This window comes from Cyprinus carpio, chromosome B6 (genome assembly GCF_018340385.1).
Source record: "Cyprinus carpio isolate SPL01 chromosome B6, ASM1834038v1, whole genome shotgun sequence".
Taxonomy (NCBI): Eukaryota; Metazoa; Chordata; class Actinopteri; order Cypriniformes; family Cyprinidae; genus Cyprinus; species Cyprinus carpio.
The window spans coordinates 10,877,437-10,902,672 of NC_056602.1; the positions used below are offsets into that span (position 1 = coordinate 10,877,437).

General features: G+C 37.1%; 1 protein-coding gene across 1 annotated transcript; it reads left to right on the forward strand.

Moving 5' to 3' along the window:
- The first annotated feature begins 4,842 nt into the window (after positions 1-4,842).
- On the forward strand, positions 4,843-24,084 carry card14 (caspase recruitment domain family, member 14). Its single transcript, XM_042725688.1, has 21 exons — positions 4,843-5,415; positions 7,866-8,003; positions 8,419-8,625; positions 8,965-9,083; positions 9,784-9,936; positions 10,053-10,172; positions 10,451-10,576; positions 12,081-12,230; positions 12,390-12,524; positions 13,640-13,752; positions 14,605-14,654; positions 15,594-15,660; positions 15,761-15,977; positions 17,598-17,724; positions 18,413-18,650; positions 18,885-18,948; positions 19,375-19,489; positions 20,281-20,445; positions 21,142-21,260; positions 21,692-21,807; positions 21,950-24,084. Exons 1-21 carry the CDS (start codon positions 5,205-5,207, stop codon positions 22,155-22,157), a joined length of 2,958 nt encoding a protein of 985 aa, XP_042581622.1. The 5' UTR covers positions 4,843-5,204; the 3' UTR covers positions 22,158-24,084.
- The last annotated feature ends 1,152 nt before the right edge of the window (positions 24,085-25,236 follow it).

Consider the following 25,236-nt stretch of genomic DNA (forward strand, 5'->3'; position numbering starts at 1 on the left):
TTTGTCGCCAGGGGGAGCAACGGGCGGTTCAAGAGCATCATCAAAGGCCCTACTTATGCAACCTCTGCCCAACCTTGGAACGAGGTAAGCGTTGCACCACACACTCAGACCCCGCTTTGGTCGGTCCACAAGCTGCCCTAGCTGGATCCCTGCATTCCACCTCGCTGCCCCACTGCAGGTACGTTGGTGGTTGCACTGGTCCCGCTTGTACGGTATTTGGAAACGTGGCTAGAGCTGTCCAGCCTGTCTTGCTGGCTCCTTCGAACCATCAGACTCGGCTATGCGATTCAGTTCGCCCGGCGTCCCCCCAAGTTCAGGGGCATCCACATCACATCAGTGAAGGCAGTCGATGCTCATGTCTTGCGTGTGGAGATCGCAGTCCTGGAAGGATGAGATAGAGCCGGTCCCTCCAGCCTATATGAGGGTGGGGTTTTACAGCCCCTACTTCATTGTACCTAAGAAAGGCGGTGGGTTACGACCGATCTTAGACCTGCGTGTCTTGAACTGGGCCCTTCACAGGCTCCCGTTCAAGATGTTAACATAGAAACACATCTTTGGGTGCATCCGTCCCCAAGATTAGTTTGCAGTGATCGACCTGAAGGACTCATTCTTTCATGTGTCGATCCTTCTGCACCACAGACCTTTTCTGCGGTTTGCGTTCGAGGGACGGGCATATCAGTACAAGGTCCTGCCCTTCGGTCTGTCCCTGTCCCCCAGTGTCTTCACGAAAGTTCCGGAGGGGGCTCCTGTTCTTTGAGAAAGCAAGGTGTTCGCATTCTCAGCTCATCATCTGGATGACTGGCTCATACTAGCACAGTATCAGGATCAGTTGTGCGAGCACAGGGATTTGGTGCTCAGGCACCTCAGCCTGTTGGGTCTTCGGGTCAACTGGGAAAAGAGCAAACACTCCCCAATGCAGAGGATCTCTTTTCTCGGTATGGAGTTGGATTTGTTTGAACAGACAGCACGCCTCACAGAGAAACATTCGCGGTCTGTGCTGAACTGCTTAAATTCATTAAAGGGCATTTCAGAGGCTCCTGGGGCATATGGCAGCTGCAGCGGCAGTTACACTGCTGGGGCTGCTTCATATGAGACCGCTTCAGCACTGGCTTCATGGCTGACTCCCGAGGTGGGCGTGGCAGCGCAGCACTCACCAGGTCCAAGTTACACTGGCGCCAGGCCCTCACTTGCTGAATCCTTGAGAACCGGTCGAGGGCTGGGTTCCATATGTAGAGACCTAAGTGGCTCCCATATGTGTATAGTCCACGGTATAGTCTCAGAGTCCATGTTTCCCTGGCAGACTTCTGCCATTTCCAAGAGGGTTACAATCACCTTTTATCTTCCATTTGCACCTAAATGGTTGATCATATGTGTAACTACTGCTGAAACCTCCTTCAGGAAGGATGGGGCTTCCGCAACGCTCCTATTCCAAGTGGAACAGATAAGTTTTCCCAGTGTTATCCAATCTCACTGAGTGGGTAGTGCCACGACAACAGTGACTGGCCTTCTTGTTGCAATCCCCGGCCTACACCAGAAAGGGGCCCGGGCGACTCACACAGGACACTGGAAGGGGCAGCATCCATGGTGCTTTGGTAGGGATTCCCAATTCGTCGGTCACCGACATGACATAGAGAGTGACCAACTGAAAGGTATTGTACTGTATTGTGACCCTTGTTCCCTAAAGGAGGGATCAAAGACATCACGTCCTGTCACCACGGTTGCTGTACCACCACTGAGCGGCCGGGTCACTGGCACAGCAACTCAGCGAAAACCTGTTTGTTTGCTGCACCGGCTGCCTACTTATACTCACACTGTGATCAGCGGCAGTTGGATGTAATAATCGCATGCCAATGTGCATTGGCTCATTTAGTTTACACTCAAAGTCGATTGGTCTTTCAGGCGAGATTCCCAATTCATCGGTCACCAATGTGACGTTTCTGTTCTCTCCTTCAGGGAATGAGGGTTACAATACATAACCGAGACGTTTCATATAATTACTGATTTTTTTTATGCATTTTTAATTGGTTTAAGTTTACAAATATTACTAGGAGCCATGGAGTGCTGATGACCATCTAAAGTCAGGTATCATTGCTTTGAGTAAGGCTGGAAGTCAACCTCAAAAATAATCTATTCTTCAATATCTGAATCATTGGAATTTCAGTATTTAATATGATTGATTGAGGACCCAAAACAACCAAAAGAACTAATTTCTAGGAACTTGAATTACATTCATCAAAATGACTCGTTTAGATTTGTTCCAGTAGGCCTAACAGGTGGCGACCAGTGAGTGTCTTTGAATCATTTACTGTTTTATTCAAAAACACTTTATTGTACACAGCTGTAACAGCACTACAGATTTTAAAAGCATGACCGAACATATAACTGAACATAAAAATTGCGACTTTGGAACAAGAGGAAAGTGATCACTTGAGGACAATTTAAGGCAATGATAGAAGTGAAGACAAAATCTACTCATTTTAAACAATGTTTTATTGCAGAGACCACTGAGGCTTTTCCAAGTTATAACCTATTGTATGCTTACTACTAGGCATATACAGGTACATCTCAAAAAATTTGAATATCATGGAAAAGTTCTTTATTTTTTGTAATTTAATTCAAAAATGCAAACTTTATTATATTCTAGATTAATTGCACACAAATTGAAATATTCCCAGAGTTTTTTGTTTTAATTCTGATGGTTAAGACTTACAGCTTAGGAAAATTAAAAATTCAGTATCTCAGAAAATTAGAATGTTCCATTTTGAGCTTGATTAGTTTGATTAATTTTGAGTATAAATACTGGGTACCTCCTGGGCTAGTTTAGAACATGCAACCACAATTATGAGAAAGCCTACTGACTTGGCAGTTGTCCAGAAGATGATCATCGACACCCTCCACAAGGAGGGTAAGTCACAGAAGGTCATTGCTGAAAGGGCTGGCTGTTCACAGAGTGCTGTATCGAAATATATTTATAGAAAGTTGACTGGAAGGAAAAAGTGTGGTGGGAAAAGGTGCACAAGCAACAGGGATGACCACAGCCTTGGGAAGATTGTCAGGAAAAGCCAATTCAAGAACTTGGGAGAGCTTCACAAGGAGTGGAATGAAGCCAGAGTCAGCGCATCAAGAGTCACCATGCTCAGATGTCTTCAGGAAATGGGCTACAGCTGTCACATTCCTAGAACCAAGCCACTCCTGAACTAGAGAAAAATGTAAAAAGAATCTCACCTGGGGTGAGGAAAAAAAGAACTGGACTGTTGCTCAGTGGTCCACAGTCCTCTTTTCAGATGAAAGTAAATTTTGCTTTTCATTTGGAAATCAAGGCTTGGAGTCTGGAGGAAAACTGGAGAGGCACAGAATCCAAAATCCAGTGTGAAGTTTCTGAAGTCAATGATGATTTGGGGTCTCGTGACATCTGCTGGTGTTGGTTCATTGTGTTTTATCAAGTCCAAAGTCAATGCACCCATCTAACAGGAGATTTTGGAGCACTTTATGCTTCCATCTGCTGACAAGCTTTATAGATATGCTGATTTAATTTTGCAGCAGGACTTTAGCACCTACCCACAGTGCCAAAACCACTTCCAAGTGGTTTGCTGACCATGATATTCCTGTGCTTGATTGGCCAGCCAACTCAACTGACCTGAACCTCACAGAGAATCTATGGGGTATTGTGAAGAGGAAGATAAGTAACATCTGAAAAACAATACAGAGGAGCTGAAGGCTGCTATCAAAGCAACCTGGGCTTCAATAACGCCTCAGCAGTGCCACAGGGTGTTAGGATTACAACAGCGCCACACTGAAGCAGTAATTCGTGCAAAAGGAGCCCCAACCAAGTATCGAGTGCATAATTTAACCTACTTTGGAGATCTTGAACATTTCTGTTTTGTAAATCTTTTTTGGATTGATCTTTAAGAAAATATTCAAATTTTTTGAGATACTGAATTTGTAATTTTCCTAAGCTGTTATGAATAAAGCTGTTGAATTAAATTACAAAAAATAAAGAACTTTTCCATGATATTCAAATTTTTTTGAGATGTACCTGTATTTATTTGAATAAGAAATGTCAGTACAACACGTCATTGATTCTATTAATCATAAAAGTGTAAATTATGTAATATTTTCTGTATATTACCCACTGTAACTAAATTTGTCATCATCAACAAGCTGCTTGTTATAGTTCTAGTTTCTAGGTACATCATATATGTAATATGTTGAAGTATGTTAAAGAGCAGCAACTCAAAGAATGAGGATGCATACACGTGTTTTAGAACTGGGTGTTTTTCTTCTTTGTAATGCTGGAATGTTGTGCACGTCAGTCATGTATAAACATTGTCATTGTGCTAACCCTGTCTGGGGGTTTTATCTTTTATCTAGTACTTTTTAAGTTCCTTTTTTTTTTTTTTTTGGACACAGTTTGACAGCAAAAATAAATAAATAAATAAATAAATTCCCTAGCACATTCAATTCACAGTGAAACATCAAGTTGCAGACTGTTGTCATTGAAGTGACATAAGCAGATTTTGCATTTTAGCACCATCATACCTTAGAAAAAGCAGATTATAATCAGCAAAGGATGTAAATGCTGTGTTTGCATGTGACGTAATTTCCCATAAACATTAGAATCCCTCTTTCATTTCCTTTTTTCCTGCTGGACTTTGTACCTGTTCGCGGTTTGTTTAATTTGTTTTAGATAGGAAGAACCTGCTTGACTCACACAAGATGAGCGGATGGGTCTATGTTTTGGTAGCTACACTGTGATTTGCTTTGTAAATAAAATCTCTCTGTTGCTTTAGTTGAAAATGGTAATCTGAGTGACAAAACTATGTAATCTAATTCAACCAATCCCCTAGTGAAAATAAACAGTTTGTAATGTCAGGCATCTTTAAGCATGTTTGAAATAATGTGTGCTTCTTTTTATTTAAGGGGAAATCCACACCTGATCTGTGTGTGTTGTCGGGAAAACCTCTCCTTGTCCTTCAGGTTTCCTCACACACCTGTGATTGTGAAAGGGGCGGAGATTTCTCTGAACTCCCCTTTACATTCTCACTGCTTCTCAGTTCTGATTTCACTTTTGCTGTGTTTATGCCTGCACTGGACTTGTTTCTTTTTATTGTAGTTAGTATTTTTTTTTTTTTTTTTATAGTTTTTTTCTTTAATAACATCTCAGTTTATATGTTTGGCAAATAATCTGAATTAGGAAATTCAACATGGCTGAGAGTGTCCTAAATACTCCGGACCTGAAGGATCTTGAGGAAGAAGAATTATGGGATCTTATCAATGATAACCGTCATGCCATCTCTCTTGGCGTCCGTCCCTGTGTTCTCATCCCTTACCTGCGACAGGCACGGGTCCTCACAGACTTGGATGAGGATGAGATTCTCACCTGTCTCAATTTTACCAACCGTGGCATGAAGACAAGTAAGACACTCTGACTGATGTGTATCAGGGAGAGATGCCTGAAATATACCAGAGCATGAGAAAAGACAGCAAAGTACAGCTATTTTTCATGCTAAAAAATATTTAATTTTTAGCTTAAAAAAGTTTGAAAATTCTAAAATATATTTAGTGGAAGTGGAAATTATGATATATTTGTTCCTTCAGGATTGAAGATCTGTTTTGGATTAGAGCAGCCAAAGTGAAAATGACCAGTTATTGGAATATTTGGGTGATTTATTTCAGAAAAGTGAACAAGCTCATTGGACACATGCTGAAATATAGATTAGCTACAGATAGACAGGACAGCTGGATCAGCGGTTATGCTGATAAAATTCCAAGAAAGCCTTTCTTTTTTGAAAAGGCAAGAGCGAGAGAAAGAGAATGAGAAAGAGAAGCATGTAAATTAAAGGAATAGTTTACCATGAATGGAAATTCATTATTGTCATTATTTATTTACCCGTATGTTGTTCCAAAACTGCTGTATGCTATTATTTTTTTTCTGTGTGATACAAAAGTAAACAATTCTTGCCATACAATGTCAGTTCGTAAAGACCATAGCCTGCCAAAGCTCTAAAAAGGATAAAACACTTCAAGCTAAAAAGTAATTCATAGACTATTTCAAATATTCTAAAGTTATATGCTTTGTGTGATTAATATACTGTCTAGACTGCTTGTATTCAGAATTCAAAAACGGTTCATTCTGTTCAGTTACTACATGTGAGAACCAAAGCAATATTAGAACATGTAATGTCAGCACACATTTTTTGAACCAGGATGAAAAAAATGCATACAGGTTTGGAATGAAATTCCATTCTTGTCTGAAGTAGTCCTTTGAGGAATACTTGAAAGTTGGTTGATTGTATTGGAAATAAAAATATTATGTTCAGTGGTTTTTATGATACAGTGGGGAAAAAAATTATTTGATCCCTGCTGATTTTGTAAGTTTGCCCATTTACAAAGAAATGAAGGCTCTGTAATTTTTATGTTGGGTTTATTTTAATGGATAGAGGCAGAATACCAACCAAAAAATCCAGAAAAAACACATATATATAGGTTAGAGATTGATTTGCATTTCAGTGAGTGAAATAAGTATTTGATCCCCTACCAACCAGCAAGAATTCTGGCTCCCACAGATTGGTTATATGCCCATGTGGAACACAGATTAGTCCTGCTACTTTAAGAAGTTACTCCTAATGTCAGCTCGTTATGTGTATAAGACACCTGTCCACACAGTCTGTATCTTCCATTCCAACCTCTCCCGTCACCATGGACAAGACCAAAGAGCTGTCAAAGTATGTCAGAGATGAGATAGAGAAAACTGTTGGTGCGATTATTCGGAAATTGAAGAAATACAAAACAACCATCAATCTGCCTCAGTCTGGAGCTCTGTGTGCCTCATAGGTTAAGGATGATCATGAGAAAGGTGAGGGATCAGCCCCAAACTACATGGGAGGAGCTTGTTAATGATCTTAAGGCAGTTGGGACCACAGTCACCAAGCAAACCATTGGTAAGACACTACGCCGCAATGGTCTGAAATACTAAAGCGCCCGCAAGATCCCCCTGCTCAAGAAGGCACATCTACAGGCCCGTTTAAAGTTTGCCAAAGAACATCTAAATGATTCATAGAAGGCTTGGGAAAAAGTACTGTGGTCCGATGTTACAAAAATTGGAGGGAGAGAAATGCTGACTATGACCCCAAGAACACCATCCCTACAGTCAAGCACAGAGGTGGAAACATTATGCTTTGGGGCTGTTTTTCTGCTAAGGGTACAGGATGACTTCACCGCATTGAGGGGCAAATGGATGGGGCCATGTACTGTAAAATCTTGGGTTGGAAATTTTTTGCTTTGGCCAGGTTATGAGTCTTGGATAAGTCTTCAATGATTAAAATGACCCAAAACGCTAAGGCAACAAAGGAGTGGCTCAAGAAGAAGCACATTAAGGTCATGGAGAGGCCTAGCCAGTCTCTAGACCTCAATCCTATAGAAAATCTGTGGAGGGAGCTGAAACTTCAAGTTGCCAAACAACAGCCAATAAATCTTAAGGATTTAGAGAGGATCTGTAAAGAGGAGTCCACCAAAATCCCTCCTGAGATGTGTGCAAACCTGGTGACCAACTACAAAAAATCTTACCTCTGTGCTTGCCAACAAGGGGTTCTGTACCAAGTACTAAGTCATGTTTTGCTTGGGGATCAAATACTTATTTCACTCACTGAAATGCAAATCAATTTCTAAACTTTATATAATGTTTTTTTTTTTTTTTTTTTTTTTGGTATTCTGTCTCTATATGTTAAAATAAACCTACCATTAAAATTACAGACCCTTCATTTTTTGTAAGTGGGCAAACTTACAAAATCAGCAGGGGATCAAATAAATATTTTCCCCACTGTATGCACAATGCAATGTCTGAAATGTATATCTTTTTTCTGCAGGTCACATGCTTGACTTGTTACATGTACAGGGTCATAATGGTGCAATGGCTCTGCTTGAAAGTCTGATGATTCATTACCCTACTCTCTACACACGGATCACCGGCCGCGAGCCCAGCATTGAGCCTTCAGGCTTCAGCGGTCAGTCAGTGCACTTTTATCCTATAGATCATGCATTTACAAGCATACCCAAAACCTGAGGGTGATACAGTTAAGAATCTGAGCTGATAGCTGCAAGGTTGAAGAGCCAAAGCCCAGCCTCCTGTCTAGACTCTTATACTGTCACTAGGCCAATTCAGTTTTGATGGCATTCAGTTCAGTTTTCTTCTAAAATCTGATAAAGTATTCATTAACATTTTGACATCTCCTAGATAAAATCAACACATTATATCATTTACTCTTTTTTGTTGTTGTTGTTCAATAAAGATCTCTCATACAAACATTAAATAATGTAACCACTATGACAAGTGAATATTTTTCAAACTGAAAATTCAAAGGGTATTTTTGTCACCTTATTTAAGGCTCAATTGTAAAACCTTGTTTCTGTGCTTGCCAGGCCTGATAAATTATAATGAGTTGACAGAGTACCTGGTTCATGCAGTGAGCAGTATGCAGACAGAGCTACAAGTGGCACGGCACGAGGCTTTGCGGCTGCAAGGCAGATGTTGTCAGCTGGAGGGGAAACTAGAACAGGCCCAACAAAATAATGAAGAGCTCAGCCAGATGCAGGGAGAGCATGCACGACTGCGCAGTCACCTGGATGGTGTGCACTTAACATAGCTTCACATCAGTGTGCCAAACCTCTGTTTAATATATCATTTGCATACATATGTAATGTAATTTATTAATATCTGAATACATTTTACAAATAAGAATGAGATATGAAATTAAAAAATTAACTAAAGTTAGCTATTAAATGTAAAATGCAATAATATTTGTAAATAAAGTTAACAAAAGTTCATTTTATTTAAGTGTTAACCTTTTAACATTGTTGCATTTTAATTATGTGCTTTTGAGAAATTCAGAAATTCAATGTTTTTGCACAATCAGTTTTTCTTTGTCTGTGTCAAGACTATATAATGTCCGGTTGTATTCTTTGCAGATTTAAACAGGGAACTGCTGAAACTGAAGGATGAGAAGTGTGATATCTATGTCAGATATACCACAGCTCTTGAGGAGAAGTCTGCAACTATTGTACGCAACAGAGACCTGCAACTGGAGGTAAGGAACCAGATAGTATGTGTTTGTATGTTTGTCTTCTACTTGGACTATAGGTACCATTCAATAAGTTACAATAAACTGATTGTCTCATCCATATTACATGTGTTTGTATGCCTGACAGAGAGCAGAATTCCATAAGAAGTTGTTTTGGAAGAAGTGGTTTGTGTGTGTAGCATTTTTCAAATTCTGTAACCCGTATTAGAAATTAAAACAACTTGAATGTTGGTTTTGTAGTTGTTGCAAAACATATTAGATCATGTTTTCATCATTACTAACGTATAAATATCTTGACATTAGTTTTGTTTTTTTGTATTTTCTGTTCTGGTTCACATAAAAAACTCTGAGAATCCCAGACAAATGTGTTGTCTTAATAAATAGATAAGAAACATGGTGTTAGTTTAGTTTAATCTATGGAATTAAACCAGTGTGAGATAAATATGTGCAAAGTATTATGTGGCATGCATTTATTTTTTTATTAATAGTGGAGATCTATTTAGCTATTCATTAAAAAAAAACCTGAATCCTTTTACTTTGCATTTTTTCTACATTAACAAAAAAATGTACTTTACTCTGCTTGGCAGGGAGCCAGGGTAAAAAAAGAATCTACAGTACAATCAACACAACAAAAAGAGTAACACTGAATTGTTTTCCAAAAAACACCAGGGCATACTGAGATCTCTTCACCTCACCTCTTCTCCAGATTTCCCAGCTGCAGCATGAGTTAAAGAAGGCAAGGAAAGAGACAGACTTTGAGAGGCAGCGTTCCTTGAAGAATCCCACTGACACACAGAAGCTCAAAGATGAGCTCAGCGCTGTACGAGCAAAGTTACTGGAGACTGAGACACTGTTCCCAGTAAATAAGAGACTCATTTTCATAGCAATATAGCAAGTCAACAAATTATGGGACTATCTTATCTGATTGATTTTTCACAGTGAATCTGTCTTTCTGTCTCTGTCTCTTTCAATCAGGTACAGCAAGATATCCTAGTCCATGATTTAAAGGAGGTTGAGAACAGACGTTCAGAACTTGCTGAGGAAGTCAGCAGGCTGAGTGAGGAGAATATACGACTCCAGCAAGAGAAAGAGGAGGTAAAACTGGTCTTTCCTTAATTAACCTTCATGTTATTTCTGTATTTCAAAATGTTGTACTTTGTGTAAAACTTGTATGTTATAATATTTTATTCGTTTTTCTCAATTGATTTGACAAATTTCTCCAAACTCAGGTCACTGATGAATTGTACTACATTACTTATATAAGAAATGTGTCAAATCAACTGAGATATACTGTAAGAGTAGAATTTTCTACTTTCTACTTCTATTTTTCTATCACCCTCCTTCTCACCATGCTCCCCTCTCACCTTTTTTAGCTACTAGAAGGGAAGGACTGTTTAGCCCTGGAGGTGGAGAAGTTGACTGTGGACTGTGAGATGTATCAGCACAGGAGTACCCTGTTCCATAGTCAGCTAGAAGAGATTCAGGCAGAGAGAGACAGGGTTAGTACAATCAATATCTATAATGAACAAATATCATACTCATTAGGTAATTATGTCCTAAATAAGTTTTTAGATTCAACAATGAGATCAGTTTATACAGTACAACAAACTTTCAGTTCCCTTTCGAGGAAAATACGATGCTGTGTCACAGTGTTACACCTAGGCACATGTAGAAACTCGATGAAGTCTATTGGCAGACAGCAGCCCTATGAAGTTACACGGAACGCTGTTAAGAAGCTCTGCTCCTGCTTGGCTGTCTTCTCAAGGATATAGGAGCCAAACATTTGCCCTCCGCAGTTCAGGCCATGCGTCTGCCGAGGCAGTGTGGTGGCTTTGATCATGGGTATTGCTAGTGCTGGCAGAGGAGTGGGTTTCCCTTTCTTAGATTTCTCCTGCCAGCTCCAGGGCTCCCATGCCAAATCCAAAAGTCATTCTGAATCTGCAGCCTCTTCTGATTTGGCTAAAAGCATTTTGCTGCCATGGAAAGGCTGTGTTTAGCTTGGTCATGTGAAAAACAGGAAGTCTGTTTTGGCAAACTCAGCAAGCGATTCCTAGCAGGTCAAAACAACCTCTTCCCTTTGAGCCTTCCATTCCTCCCAGACCTTCACACCAAGATGTCGAGGTACTCCATGTGACATCATAGGATTGCTGTCTGCCAATAGAGTTTGGCACATTTAGTGTTAGTGTTACAAAGAAAGGAACACAGTATGTATTAACATCTTTAGTTTGGAAGTGAAATAACATCTACACACTTCAGTAAATGCATATGTGACCCTGGACCACAAAACCAGTCTTAAGTCACCGGGGTATATTTGTAGCAATAGCCCAAAAATACATTGAATGGGTCAAAATTACAAATTGTATGCCAAAAATCATAAGGGTATTAAGTAAAGATCATGTTCCATGAAGATATTAAGTAAATTTCCTTCTGTAAATATATCAAAACTTTTTTGATTAGTAATACGCATTGCTAAGCACTTCATTTGGACAACTTTAAAGGCGATTTTCTCAATATTTAGATTTTTTTGCACCCTCAGATTCATGATTTTCAAATAGTTGTATCTTTGCCAAATATTGTCTTATCCTAACAAACCATACATCAATGGAAAGCTTGTTTATTCAAGCTTTCAGATGATGTATAAATCCTAATTTCGAAAAATGGACACTTAAGACTGGTTTTGTGGTACAGGGTCACATATATGGTTGAAATCTCTGGATCAAAATCTAATCGAAATCTAGAAATAAATAGAAAGTTTTAGTATTTAAAAAGAAAAAAAAATGGAAAAGAAAGTAAATATTAAAAAGAATATAACCAAACAAGAAAATTTTTGCCAACGTAACTGTGTACTTCTTTTTTCAAAAGGTAAGATGTTTTTGTTTTCATTGATGCACAAAAGATTTTTCAGGCACATTCTTGGTGGAGAACATGCAGCTTTTGCGCAAACATGTAGATCTCAATACTGTCAAATGAAAGCTTAATTACAGATAATGCTGATGTCTTCAGGCATATTTGTCCCGAGATGGGGCCCAGGCTCAGATTGCACGTAGTCTCGCAGAAAAGGATGTGCTGAGAGGCCAACTCATGGAGCTACAGGCGAGAGTTTTCGTCATGAATGCCTGTAGCAAGCAAAGAGAAAGAAGAGAAAAATCAAGGGTAACACTGACTCATTTTTATTATACATTCAAGAACCAACAGTAGTTTACCACAATCATTCTTTAGAGCAGTTTTAAATCTTGTGCTGTCAAGTCCATTTGTAACCTAAACACAACCACACATGACTTTATTTCCAATATCATTTCTTTGAAAAAGTAGGACAGGAAGCTCAGTTGTGATAGCAGCAGAGGTTCTTGCAGTGAGTTCCCTCCATCCAGTCCCCCAGCCAGAAGACAGCTATGCCGCTTGAATGCAATTCTTCCTGAGAGTTTCAACTCTTTTGATGCCTGTGAGGTACATTTATGCTGTAAATGTTCTGCTTATCGAATCCTAATGTGAATTACTCTTTAGCCTCATGGACCTCCTAACAGTTCATGCACTAGCTCTGATACATATTGGTAACAAAACTAAAATGAACTTTGTTGATGTTCTTTGTGTGATTTCTGGGAGAAACTGGCAGATCAACATGCTACTTGTTTTCTCTCTAACATAATAAGAAGATTTGTTTGAGTAATGAAAATGTAATTAAATAAAATGTGGATATAAACGGTGACAAAATGGATGTAACTATGCAACAGAGTGCAATTTCAAGATGTCCCAAAGATTGTCTGCTCTCTTTTGCTGCACACTCTCTTTACAAAAAGAATACATTCAGGCATAATTTAAGTAGGTGAATTGGAACGTAACAAAAGTCATGTTTACCAGAGTTGCATTTGAGAATTAAATGATCACTGGATGGATGCCTAAGTTTAAAAGGCAAGTGACATCAAATCTTGACAGTGAAAGATATTCAGAGTTTAGCTTGAGACTTTGTTTTAATTTCCACCCTAGTTTGGTACATATACTGAATCTCAGATAACCCCGGCACTAAACCGCACATGTGCACAAAACAAACCATAACTCATAACTTGAAATGTCAGTCTAAGTACATGCAGTTCCAGCACCTTCTGTGTGATACATGTAGGTATGACTGGAATGCAGTTTCACCATATCAGTGCAAACGAGTGCACAGCACATATGCATTGAAAAACAATAACTATAATTATAACTATAGTTATAAAGCTTTTAAAAAAAATCTAATTTAATTAAATAGGGAAGTCCACACTTGATCAAATTAATATTTTTTTCTCCAGCTGATAAACAGCCAATCAAAATCCATTTTTAGTAGATCCATGCTTAGTAGATACAGAACTTTATTGTCCATTGGTGTGGATGCTAATATGGTTATCATTATAGTTATTGTTCTTAGTGTGAATGGGCCTCTACGCATCTGGTTCAATAAATGAAATAAAACATTTCTTCAATTATCTGAAGTTTTCTCCTCTTTCATTGTTCTGTCTGATGGCACCATGTAGGAAATAGAATTTTGATACATTTTTATTTTTTGGTTGTGTATCAACCTTTTACAGTTCAATGATGAAGCAATCTGTAGCATCAGTTCCAATCAAGTGGAGCCCCCCTGTTCTGAATCTCTCCGCAGACGAGGCTTTGCCTCCAGAAGTGACGTAGAAGACATTTACAGGTGAGCTGCTCATCTGGTCTGTGGCAGTGAACTTTAATGTAACTGTAAAGCCTGCAGTGTGTCAGTGAAAATAGCAGTTTGGTACTGAGTTTTGCAGTTTGGCTATATTATTGAGTTACTGCTTTTAATTGACACTTTAAAATGGTAAGTTAGTTAGTAGTTGCCCATTGAGATTTATTACATAATTTTAATAATGTAACTTGATAATAGTATGTTCTAATTTACATGTGGAGGACCATGTTTACATCTGAATTGTAATCTACACAGACCAAAATCAATATCCAAAACCAATGCTATAAAATCCAAATTCTAATATCGTTTGGATTCAGTCAGATTTGGTTAATTAAATATGCTGTTTGCATGTCATGTCATGTGGAGCTTGTGTCAAGCCCAGCAGACTTTTTCAGACTGCAGGTGTTGTAGGGTGATTTACGATACCTGCCAATACCTGGCAATGTGGACTTCAAAATAAACAGGTAGTGCGTATGCGCTGTTGAAATAGCCATGAGATCACTTTTTCTTTTATAAAATCTTAAATTTTTTTTGTCTTCCACATTATTATTAGACATTTCATTATTGCTTCCTGGTTCCTTGTCTCTATGATCCTAATTGCATTCCTTGTTGCATTGTATGTGCCCATGACTCACTTTCATAAAACTAACTCATAAACTGACATGTCAATATTTCCGTATATACATTCGACAGTAGAGATAAAGATCTTGTGTAGTAGGCATATATAGAAATAACTTTAGGAATCAGAGAAAGCAAGTTTGTATGTGTGCTAACAAATGGAATTCTTCAGAGAACTTTATTTTCAAATAATAAAAAAAAACCTCTTTGTTCCATTTTCAGCAGTCAGGATTCCCTCAGCTTTGACCATGATTATGTTTTCATTTCTAAAGGTACTGTTACTCCTTCCTTCATTTCTTTGTGTTTAACTAAATAAGCTAAAATTTTATTTTGTCACAAATGTTTGTATGTTCAGTTACATTAAGTGCCCTAAGAAGTATTTGCACACTTTATCCACATTAAAAATATACATTTTTATTAATCAGAAAAAAATATTGTGACAAATTTTGTTTGTCAAACATTAGTTTAACATTTTCATATGTTATGCAATTAATAACAGCACCTGACTTATGTACCCCAGAGTATGTAAAGTCCAAGTACCCCATCATCAACAAACAAGAAATTCACTATTAAATATAGTAAAATGTTTTCTTTATGCTAAACTCTAACAACATATGTGTTCAGTCATCTACTGTCAAAAAATAAATAAATATAATAAAATGACATCTCAAAATAATAAAATAAAAATGGTAATTTCTACTATTTACAGTTTTCAGAGTTTTAACGTGATTTTCTTAAGTAATTACATGAAAAACTTTTAAATACTTTGAGGCTTTTTTTGTTAGCTTCATAAAATATGATGACATACTTCGAAATAATAGTTTCCGATTGTGTTTACAATGTATCATTGTTGCCTAATTCCCAAAACTCAAACTGGTCACATATCGTTCGGAAGATTTTATCCACAGATAATGCTCGATCTCATTTAGCATTCTCTTTATTAGTAAAGTTACTAAGTTAATCGATTCTGTGAGTTAAAAACAGACAACAAATTGTACATTTGTTGTGCTATTCTGTGTCATCCACACAAATGTATAAAAATTTGCATACATTATGCATTGCACATTATTTAGTTTTTGGTCCTTAAAGATTTTCAGTATGCCGTAAATGTTGAAAAGTGTCCATGTACTTTTTAGAGCCACTGTATATCCATGGCAATTAGAATGAATCACAATGGCATTTTCACCCCTTTTTGATTTCCACTCTGATAGGAGATAGTTTTGATGAGTCAAAATCACCACTTCCCTGTTCTACTAGCAGAAGGAGCCCAAATGACAGGTAAAATAAAAAGTAAAACACAATAATCACATTTATTTCACATTTATTTATTAATTTAATGGTCATATTGTTAAACATGTTATTTTTTATATATATCTAGTGTCTTAAGAGCATCAGCTCCACCCTTCCTAATGCGCTCCAGACCTCAGGCCCTGCGGATCATTGGTCGTGTACTCACTGTGTTTTTCCAGGGAGAAATGCTGTTGAATCAAATACAGGTCATTGGGGGCAATAAGACCGGTGTGTTTGTGCATCATGTGACAGAAGGATCATCTGCTCATAACACAGGCATCAGCCCTGGATCTCAGATACTTCAGGTGAGAATTTTTGGATTCTGAACTGAACTCTAGAGTTTTTGTATCAGAATTTCAGAATTCCCAAAAATTGCTTTCATTTAAAGGCAAACCCATTACTTAGTCTTTAAAGGGGTCATATGATGATGAAAAAAAAAACATTATTTTGTGTATTTGGTGCAATGAAATGTGTTCATGCAGTTTAAGGTTAAAAAAAACACATTATTTTCCACATACTGTACATTATTGTTTCTCCTCTATGCTCTGCCTTTCTGAAACGTGTAGATTTTTACGAGGCTCATCGGCCTGAAAAGCGAGGTGTGCTGTGATTGGCCAGCTATCCAGTGAGTTGTGATTTGCCGATTACTCAGGCCTGTGACGGAAATGTTACGCCCCTCACCATACTGTGATGCCATCTCCCGGCACGACCAGAAAAAATCAATAAAACCCATTACAAACAAGGCATTTGTAGTATCCAGTGGGGACATAATTACTTATAATGACTTATACTGTCTTTTTAAGCATTGCGGTGCATCGCGCCGTGTAAACACAAAACCATGTCTGCATTTGTGATCACAAACAACAAGCGCTACTCTACACTGCTCAAAACTTGTGTTTGAATCATCAGTGGCAAATCCTTTAAATATGAAAACGTACTTACAGTCTGTAAGTCAGAACAGCCGGCAGATCAGGAAACAGTCCTCCATAAAATGGGCTGCACACATCTGAATATTTGGGTTGAACTGTTCTGGAACAGTGTTGTAAATACAACTTAACCACTGATTTCTAGTCGTGTCCTCTTTTGGAAGGCCAAACAAAGTAGTTTTGCTTTCAGAACGAAACACAGCATTACACACGGCGGGCTTGAGTGACCGGAGGCCGGCTTGAGAACAGCACGGCCGGTGGATTCGACGAAGGAGCTTGCGACAACCACATGTGACGACCCCGGGCTGGACTCCGCTTTGTCCATGGTGAAGGCCGATCCGGCGATCCACGGCGCGAAGCAATGTATTTCCTCAGTGACCAGCACAGATCAGCTCTAGGCATCCCGAAGCGGATATTTGTCCTCTTTTGGAACAACAATACTACAGCGAGAATAAAAGTTATGCCTTCTTTCATTGCATAAACATTTGGGCGGCGTTATGCAAATCTTCCGACATCGTGACATAGACATGTGGGGACATGTTAGAATGAACCGTTTTGGGGGGGTGTGGTTGACTCGTAACTTTTATAAAGAATATCTCTTTGGATTTGAGACTTTAGTCTTTGCAATTTTACAGGTCTTGTTTATGCACCAAGAGCTTGTAACCACTCGAAAAAGACAGGAAAAATTGAAATCGCATCATATGACCCCTTTTAGAGCTAAAATGTCCTTTACCGTCCAGAACTTTTGCAAAAACCAGTCTAGCTTGAATAGTGAAGAAATTCCTCTGAAAAACAAAATGGTAGGAGACATGAAGAGATTTCTGAATGGCAGGTCCCTACTGATTCTTTCAAAGATAAAACAGAAAATGAAAAGCTGTCTTTTAATCCCTCTCTTTGAATAAGGAAAGATCATTTTTTATGACTAGAGGGACATTCAGGTTTTCTAGCAGCAGTTAAATTGAGTGGGAACTAATCAAAACCAAAATTTTGCATTTGTAGCTAAGGTATGAGCGGGAACAAAGAGCTGTAATAATGGTTATAGAAGACACTACTTTGGAAGAGGCCCTGTGGGCCTTGGGGCAAGTCCAGGGACCATGCAACATTACACTGAGACCCAGCCAAGATGGTAAGAACCACAAATGAACATTCAAACACACTACATGTTAAAACTCAAGTGATATATTTTTAAAGCAACCACTCTGATTTCCAGGTAATGCATAACAGGTGACATTTTTTACACTATTTTGATAGGCTGTTTATTCATAATCACTCAATGGTACCATATCAAAATAATAAAAAAATGACTTTGCATTGATCATAAGAGAGGTAGTCACCACATCTATAGAGAAGCTCTTTTAGAGCAGTTGTTATTGCTATTCAATGTAACAGCTGTCAGATATCAAAATTCTAGCTTTTGTGACATTTTGTGCAGACTAAGATTCCTGAAATACAGGTCAACATGCTGTTTTAATGGTACAATGCTAATTTTATGGTATAATGATTAAATTAGCAAATGTTTCCATTTATTTCATTTATTAATATGTTGCATGGTGCATCGTGATCCTATACATGCTAAACTCATCTCTAAAATTGTTAGTTTAGCAGTAAATACACACTGTTCTGAAAGAGGGAATGTTTCCCTATTTGTTCATTAATTGAACCAAAACACTTTGTAATGTTTAATCTTGATTAATGTTAATTGTAAATGGTTAACATTGCTTGTTGTTAAACAGGTCAGAGACTTTTTAAACCAGGTGAGAGACTTATTCAACCAAATTTTCTTGATCACTGAAAATCTGCTGATTTCCTCCTAGCTTATGAGAACCTGCTGCAGCAGCTAAAGAATGGTGAGGTGATGTCGGGTGATTCCTTCTACATCCGTGTAAACATGACAATGCCAGGGGATGCAGCTGGGACTCTCGCAGTCAAGTGTAATGACATTGTCCATGTGACAGACACTCACCATTCCAATGATGGCTCCTGGTGGGCCAGTCACGTGCACCCTTGTCACTTGGAAGACCTGAAGAGTGGGGCTCTGCCCAATTACTACAGGTACACAACACCATTATTTCTCAAAATACTTTTTATTATTAGAAAAACTGACATCTACAATGTCAATCTGCAATCTACAATGTACAATGTTTTTTACAGTGAATGTAAAATGTTCTTGTCATTTTTTTATGTTCTTGTTTGTAGTTCCTAAGGTTTAAAAGAAAAGCACTTGTTTTTCTATTATGATTTTATGTAAAAAAGAAATACATCTATATGTCTTAACTCATTTTTCAGAGCACAGCGGCTCTTAATCAGGACTCTAGAGGATATGACTTACCCTCGAAAAGCACAAAGAAAGGTGAGAGTCCATCAGTAAAGTCATCACAGAAATGATTTCTCTCTTTTCATTTAACTTTCTACATTATTTTGATTTATGAACTATATACTAATTATAAAGCTTACAGGCAGTTTTGCTTAGTGTTCAAACAATTACACATGAATGTAATGGAGTACTGCACAATGCCTAATACAGTGATTTAAAACTGAACTATAAAACGATTGTCTTAGCTGGCCTAAGGTTAGCCATAATTCATAGGTTAGTCATAGTGCATGTTTTAACAAAATCTTGTCTAGATTTGTATCATCTTAGTTTGGAATTACATAAATGCTCGCCAAAATATTGAATTGAGGGTGTGGTATGAGGTATTTTGGTGAGGGAATAATTATGCATAACTTAGAACTCTAAAACTAGTCATTAGTCCTCAGTACCTGTTTCTGTCCACAGGGGAAAACTTTAGCTCATGAGAAGCAGAGAGCAGCGAGGATCGTCATCACTGGTCAGCAAAGTAGAAACCCACTGTGGGTCAGTGTGGAGGATGACAACAACACAGCACAGGACAGTTAGTACAAGACAAACTCCATTTAGCTCATAACTCCATTTTACTCATAACTAGACATGGGAAATATAAGAAAATGAACAATTCCAGTTCCTGTTCTGATTCCAGTTCTATTAACTATTCTTTTAGTACTTTGAGAAGGAAATTGCTGGAAAATGAAATGCAGTCTGACTGTGGAAGAGTGAGATCATTTCAATATTTAAAAAAATCCAAAGTTCTTGGAAAAGGTTTTTACTTAAGTGTTTGTAATGACTTTTCATAGACATTTTATAAGTTGTATAAATGTAACACTAAACCAAAAATTTTGTAACATATTTCGTTTATTTTAGTAAAATAGTACTGACAAAATCTCAATGTGTAGTTGGATACACATCATGTCAAATGAACACATCTAGTCAGTAACTACACTGATTTAAGTCTCACAAAGCTTAAGTTAAACCTAACATAGGAAGTATTCAATATGTGTTTGCTTCACTAAAATATGTGACTCATTGTAATCATTCATTTGGTAATCATTTGTACTGTACTTTTGAAGTAGAATTGTTGTGGTGAAGAGTAGTGTGGGAAACACAGTCACAATACTTTAGTACTGAACCAGTTCTGAATAAGAACAGATTCTTGTTTCCCAACCCTAGTCATAACATTGTACTTTAAATGCAAGCTGTTGTGTGTGAGAGAGAAATGCTACTAACTTTTTTACTAACACATTTTTTATTTGAACTTTTGAGGTAATCAATGTCGGGCAAAATTCTGGTTTAGACTTTGAGTGTCAAGAAAATCTTTCTCTCTTGTAGGTGATGGCTGTGTGCCCAGCAGATGTGTGACCCTAATGCCCTACACCCTGGTCTCACCTCGTTTCCCACCCATCTGCCGACCAGTCCTCCTCCTTCCCACGTTGCTTGGCCGTGTCTTGCACAAACGGTTGGCAGAACAGGAAGGTTATCAGTTCTGTGAGCCAGGTAAAAATATATATTTTTTTAATTTGGAAAATGGAAAAAGGAGATACATTAGAGAAGACTCTCCCATTACAGTGAGAAATCACTAGTATCAGTATTTTAAACTTTAAAAGAATTTTTGGAATCTGACTAATTAATCCAGATTACATGCAATTGGTTATTACCCTGTACTGCAAACAATGCAGTCAAAATACTTAGCCATGTTGTCAATATCACAGTGTATTCTGTCAGTATTTCCTGTTGCAATGACTATGGTTTTGATGAAAAATATTGAAAGTGCACAAGGCTGTTCTTTTTCTGTATGGTGTATGGCCTACAGTATATCAGTTTCAAAGTTACACAATACTGCAGTGGATATTGATTGTAACATACTTGACAGGATTCACATACACTTTTACTGTCAATCTGTTTAATTAAAGTCATTGTGATACAGAAAAGAAAAAAATACTTTTTCCAAAGTGGGAAAAAAATAAAAAGCAAACACATGAAACAGCCCTTAGGCAGAACTGTACACACTGTATGGGGAATTACAGTGCAGTCTTTTTTTTAGTGAAAGACAAAAATTACTTGAGAGCCATTCATTTAGGACACATTCACATTTTTTTTTGTCTGACTTCATTTATCTGCTTTGGTCTCTGGCTGTTTCCTCCTTTCCTCACTTTTGTCATCTCTTCCGTCCTCTCATCTCTTATATTTTAGAGTTGCTGATGGCGAGTGAGCATGCCATTCAAATGCAGAAGGGGGAGATTCTTGAAGAGTGTGACTCAAAAACACACCTTTGCTATACGTTGCAGGGAGTGGAGAAGATCATGAAGCGGGTGTGTCATAAAACATTGCTATTTTATTACTAATTGCCTGATAAATAGCATTTAAATAGCAGTTGTATTAAGGAAGTTGAAATAAAAGATTAGAGATGAGTGGTTTTACAGTAATACGATAATAGGAATTACAATAATCATCACGAGAACTTGTAAAGTCTAAAATGCTTTGTAAAAATTAAAATGTTTTTATTTATTAAGTACTTTTAATGACCAAAGGAAAAATGCACCCAACCCTGTTAACATATGATTCCAGTAAGACAAAAAGACAATATTTACCTACAGTATACAGTGTGTATGTGTGAGTGTGAGTGTGTGTGTGTGTGTGTGTGTGTGTGAGAGAGAGAGAGAGAGAGAAAAAGCGAGAGAGAGAGAGAGAGAGAGAGAGAGAGAGACTTTGTGTGACTATCTGTTTAATATCCAATGTATAGGGCACTCACTGTGTGTTACCGCTGGGTTTGGACTGTGTGCGTCGTCTCCACCGTGCCGAAATCTTCCCCATCATCATCTACATCATGTCTACAGAGAGGAGTCTCCGCAGATTGAGGTACTATAATTTCCTCCATGAAGCTACTCACAATGAAACTAAAAACTGATTTGATTTAAAGAGTCAGATTTATAACACAAAAAAATGCTGTTCTGGGAGCATAACTACTGTTATATTTATCTGTTCTATTATTGTTTCCTAGACACAAACTACGACAGAATGTTTTGACCGAGTCCCAGGTGCTGGAGTGTTCTTGCAGTGAGGAGCCCCTTCTGGATAAACTGCCCTGCCTTTACCAGAGCATTCCACCAGAGAGCTGGCATGACAGCGCCACCCTAATTGACACTCTGAAAATGGTGGCGTCAGAGGAGCAGCAAAAGATTGTGTGGGTCGAGTCAGATACCTGGTGAAAGAATAATGGGAATGAGAGCGTAAATTCAAAATCCTCCTCACCACAATTAGAGTATTAAGGCCAATTCATACTTTGTTGAACGTACATTGTAGACACAGTTTAGTTATGCTGTTTATGATGTAGCCTGATGTGCACCTCTCCAGAAGTTCTATGATAGGTCTTCTTTATAACCAAAGACCTTCACCCGGGATGATTTAAAAAAAAAATATCTGCAGTAGTTTCACATCCACTGGGAATGAATAATATAGATCCTGACTGATTAAAGCTTCAAATGAAAGCAGTGAGGCTGATTACACAAATAGCAGGCTGGACAGAGATGATCATAAATCATAAATGAATTTAATGATCCAAAACTTCCATATTCACACAACATTGTTTGTCCATACAACAATATTGATTATAACATGATTAGAAGAGAATTCCACTAAACATTTATGACCCAATGCAGAGAGGTCCAAAGAGGAAATATAATGGGCCTTTTAGTTAAAAGGTTTATAGGATAGAGGTTTGCTACAAAGTTGTACACTACCGCTCAAAAGTTTGAGGTCAGTAGATATTGAAAGTATACCTTTATTCAGTTAACATGACTTACATTGTTACAAAAAAATATATTTCAGACAAATGCGGTTTTAAACTTTCTATTCATCCATTTTTAAATAAAGTATTACCATATCCCTTAGAGTATTATGCAGAACAACTGTTTTAAATATAAATAATAATAAAAACATTTTTTTACTTGAGGACCAAATCAATATATCAGAATAATTTCTAGATCATGTCACACTTATGACTACAAGACTGCAGTGCATGGCTCTTGAAAATTCTGCTTTGCCATCACAGGAATAAATTACATTTTAAAATATTTTTAAATTATAATATTATTTCATAATAATACTGTTTTACTGTATTTTTCATCCATTAGATGTTTTGAGACTTTTGAATCATAGTGTGTAGTATATATAAAAAGTAATGTTGCAACATTCACAGATAAGGCATTTTGTCCTAAGTGCTGGACCCTAAGGGTTCTGAGACTATCATTCAGTATATGTGCCAGGACTTAAAGGAGTTTCTTTTTTTTTTCTTTATCTAAATATTAAAGTATTGCTTAGAAATGGGTATACAAGGTGCTTTATTGGGACTTGTTTTTAAGATGCATGCTATCTTTATTTATAACTATAGTCTTAATGCTCTATAATACTGATCCACTATTTTAAATGCACAACAGATAAATATTAAATCAGATTTCACTGACCATCTGTGTATAAAACCATCAGTGGAATTTGTTTACAACGAATCAGCTACCTAAGTTACATTAAGTAGCAACAGAGCACAAAATCCAGTTGATATTATACTTAAAAGTGTTATTTACCCCAGGCTCACAAACAGAGGTTATTGTTTAAGTTAGGGAAATATGCAAATGATAAATACGTCATTACTGCACAGAAATCCAAAAAATGAGGATATAGAGCACTGCCAGAGCATTTTCCCCTCAGACCTTATATCTAATCTCAGCCGCCCCACATGCACTCCACCACACTAAACTATGTTATACATTATGAATTGTTTTTACTCAGGTTGAAATGCATTGTTTTTGCAAAAAAAAAAAAAAAAAAAAGTCAACAGTTTTCACTGTTTGAAAACTGACAGTTTAGAACTGAGAGCAAGTAACTATTGAATAGTGATTTATAGATAATACACATTACAATGTTAATGTTCTCTTTTATATTTGTATATTCTGTTTCATTACAAACTGTAAACTGTATACCATGTGTACAATTCTGTTGTAGAGTATATCTCTGTGATTATGTAAACGTTTTTATTTTTCTTCTCTGATGTGTACTGATCTACACAAAACACTTTGTCTCTTGATCAAAGGATGAATGTTGAACAGGAACCATACTTTCATAACATACTGTACAGCAAAATTCTATGCATTTGTGTCATTCCTGTTTTTAAACAAGACGTAAACAATTACCCCTGCTCAACTAGGAAAAACCCGTCCAGCGGCAACATGCCCTTCATTGATACTGTACCACAAATGTGTACTTTCCCATAACGTGAGAGCTGTTAGCAAGCATTCTAACAATGTAAACAACAATAACAATGATTAATCTTGACAAATACTTGTAAAGCCTACAGAAATGCTTTGTGAAAATTAAGGTCAGAGGTGAGACATTTTTAAATAAGAGAGTCAGACTGATATATAGATAGAATTCTATTATCATTATTCTAAAATTAATTTTAAAAAATGTGTGTGTGTATATATATATATATATAATATATAATATATATATATATAATATATAATATATATAATATATATATATATAAATTTTCATTCATTTTAGTCATTTAGCAGACGCTTTTATCCAAAGCAATCAAAATCAACAAAAGAGCAATGATATACAAGTGCTATAACAAGTCTCAGTTAGCCTAACGTAGTACAGATTTTTTTATTTTATCATTATTTTTTTTAATGATATATTAAAAAGAAAACAGATATAATACAAAAAGAATAGAGCAAGCTACATACAAGCTTTGCATTTTGTTAACTGTAAAATAAATAAAAAGAAAACAAATAGATAGGATAAAAAAGAATAGAGAAGCTTGTGTTAGTTTTTTTAAGAAAAGCAGTTACAACATGAATAGAGTGCAAGTCTAAAAGGGGCAAGCTTTTTTTTAAAGAATAAAATTAGAATAGAGAGTGCTAGAGTTCAAATAAAGATGGAAGAGATGTTTATGTGTGTGTGTGTGTGTGTGTGTGTGTGTGTGTTGATAAAAGTTAGTGTATATACATAGATAAACAGTTGATAAAACCATTAAATAAAAACTAAAATCGCTCTCAAAACATATATAGTACTGTATTGTGAAATGTGTTCTTGTTCTTGGTCTTGTTCTTATTATTACTGACTTTCATCATTATATTGATTTCTACTTCCACTCCTTTTCTACCACAAGAGGGAGCCAAAGAGCAGTGTAAAAATAAAAGGGAGTGGTTGAGCACGGGTGAAAAAGAAAATACAGTGTTTTGGAGAATAGGAAAGATATGTAGAGAATCTCATTTTATTACACTAAAA

Excerpts from the sequence above, each read along its gene's own strand:
- card14 (XM_042725688.1), top strand. The coding sequence starts at position 5,205 with ATGGCTGAGAGTGTCCTAAATACTCCGGACCTGAAGGATCTTGAGGAA. Across the intron at positions 8,626-8,964 it reads ACTGCGCAGTCACCTGGATG|ATTTAAACAGGGAACTGCTG; the intron begins GTGTGCACTTAA and ends TATTCTTTGCAG. Across the intron at positions 12,525-13,639 it reads ACTCTTTTGATGCCTGTGAG|TTCAATGATGAAGCAATCTG; the intron begins GTACATTTATGC and ends AACCTTTTACAG.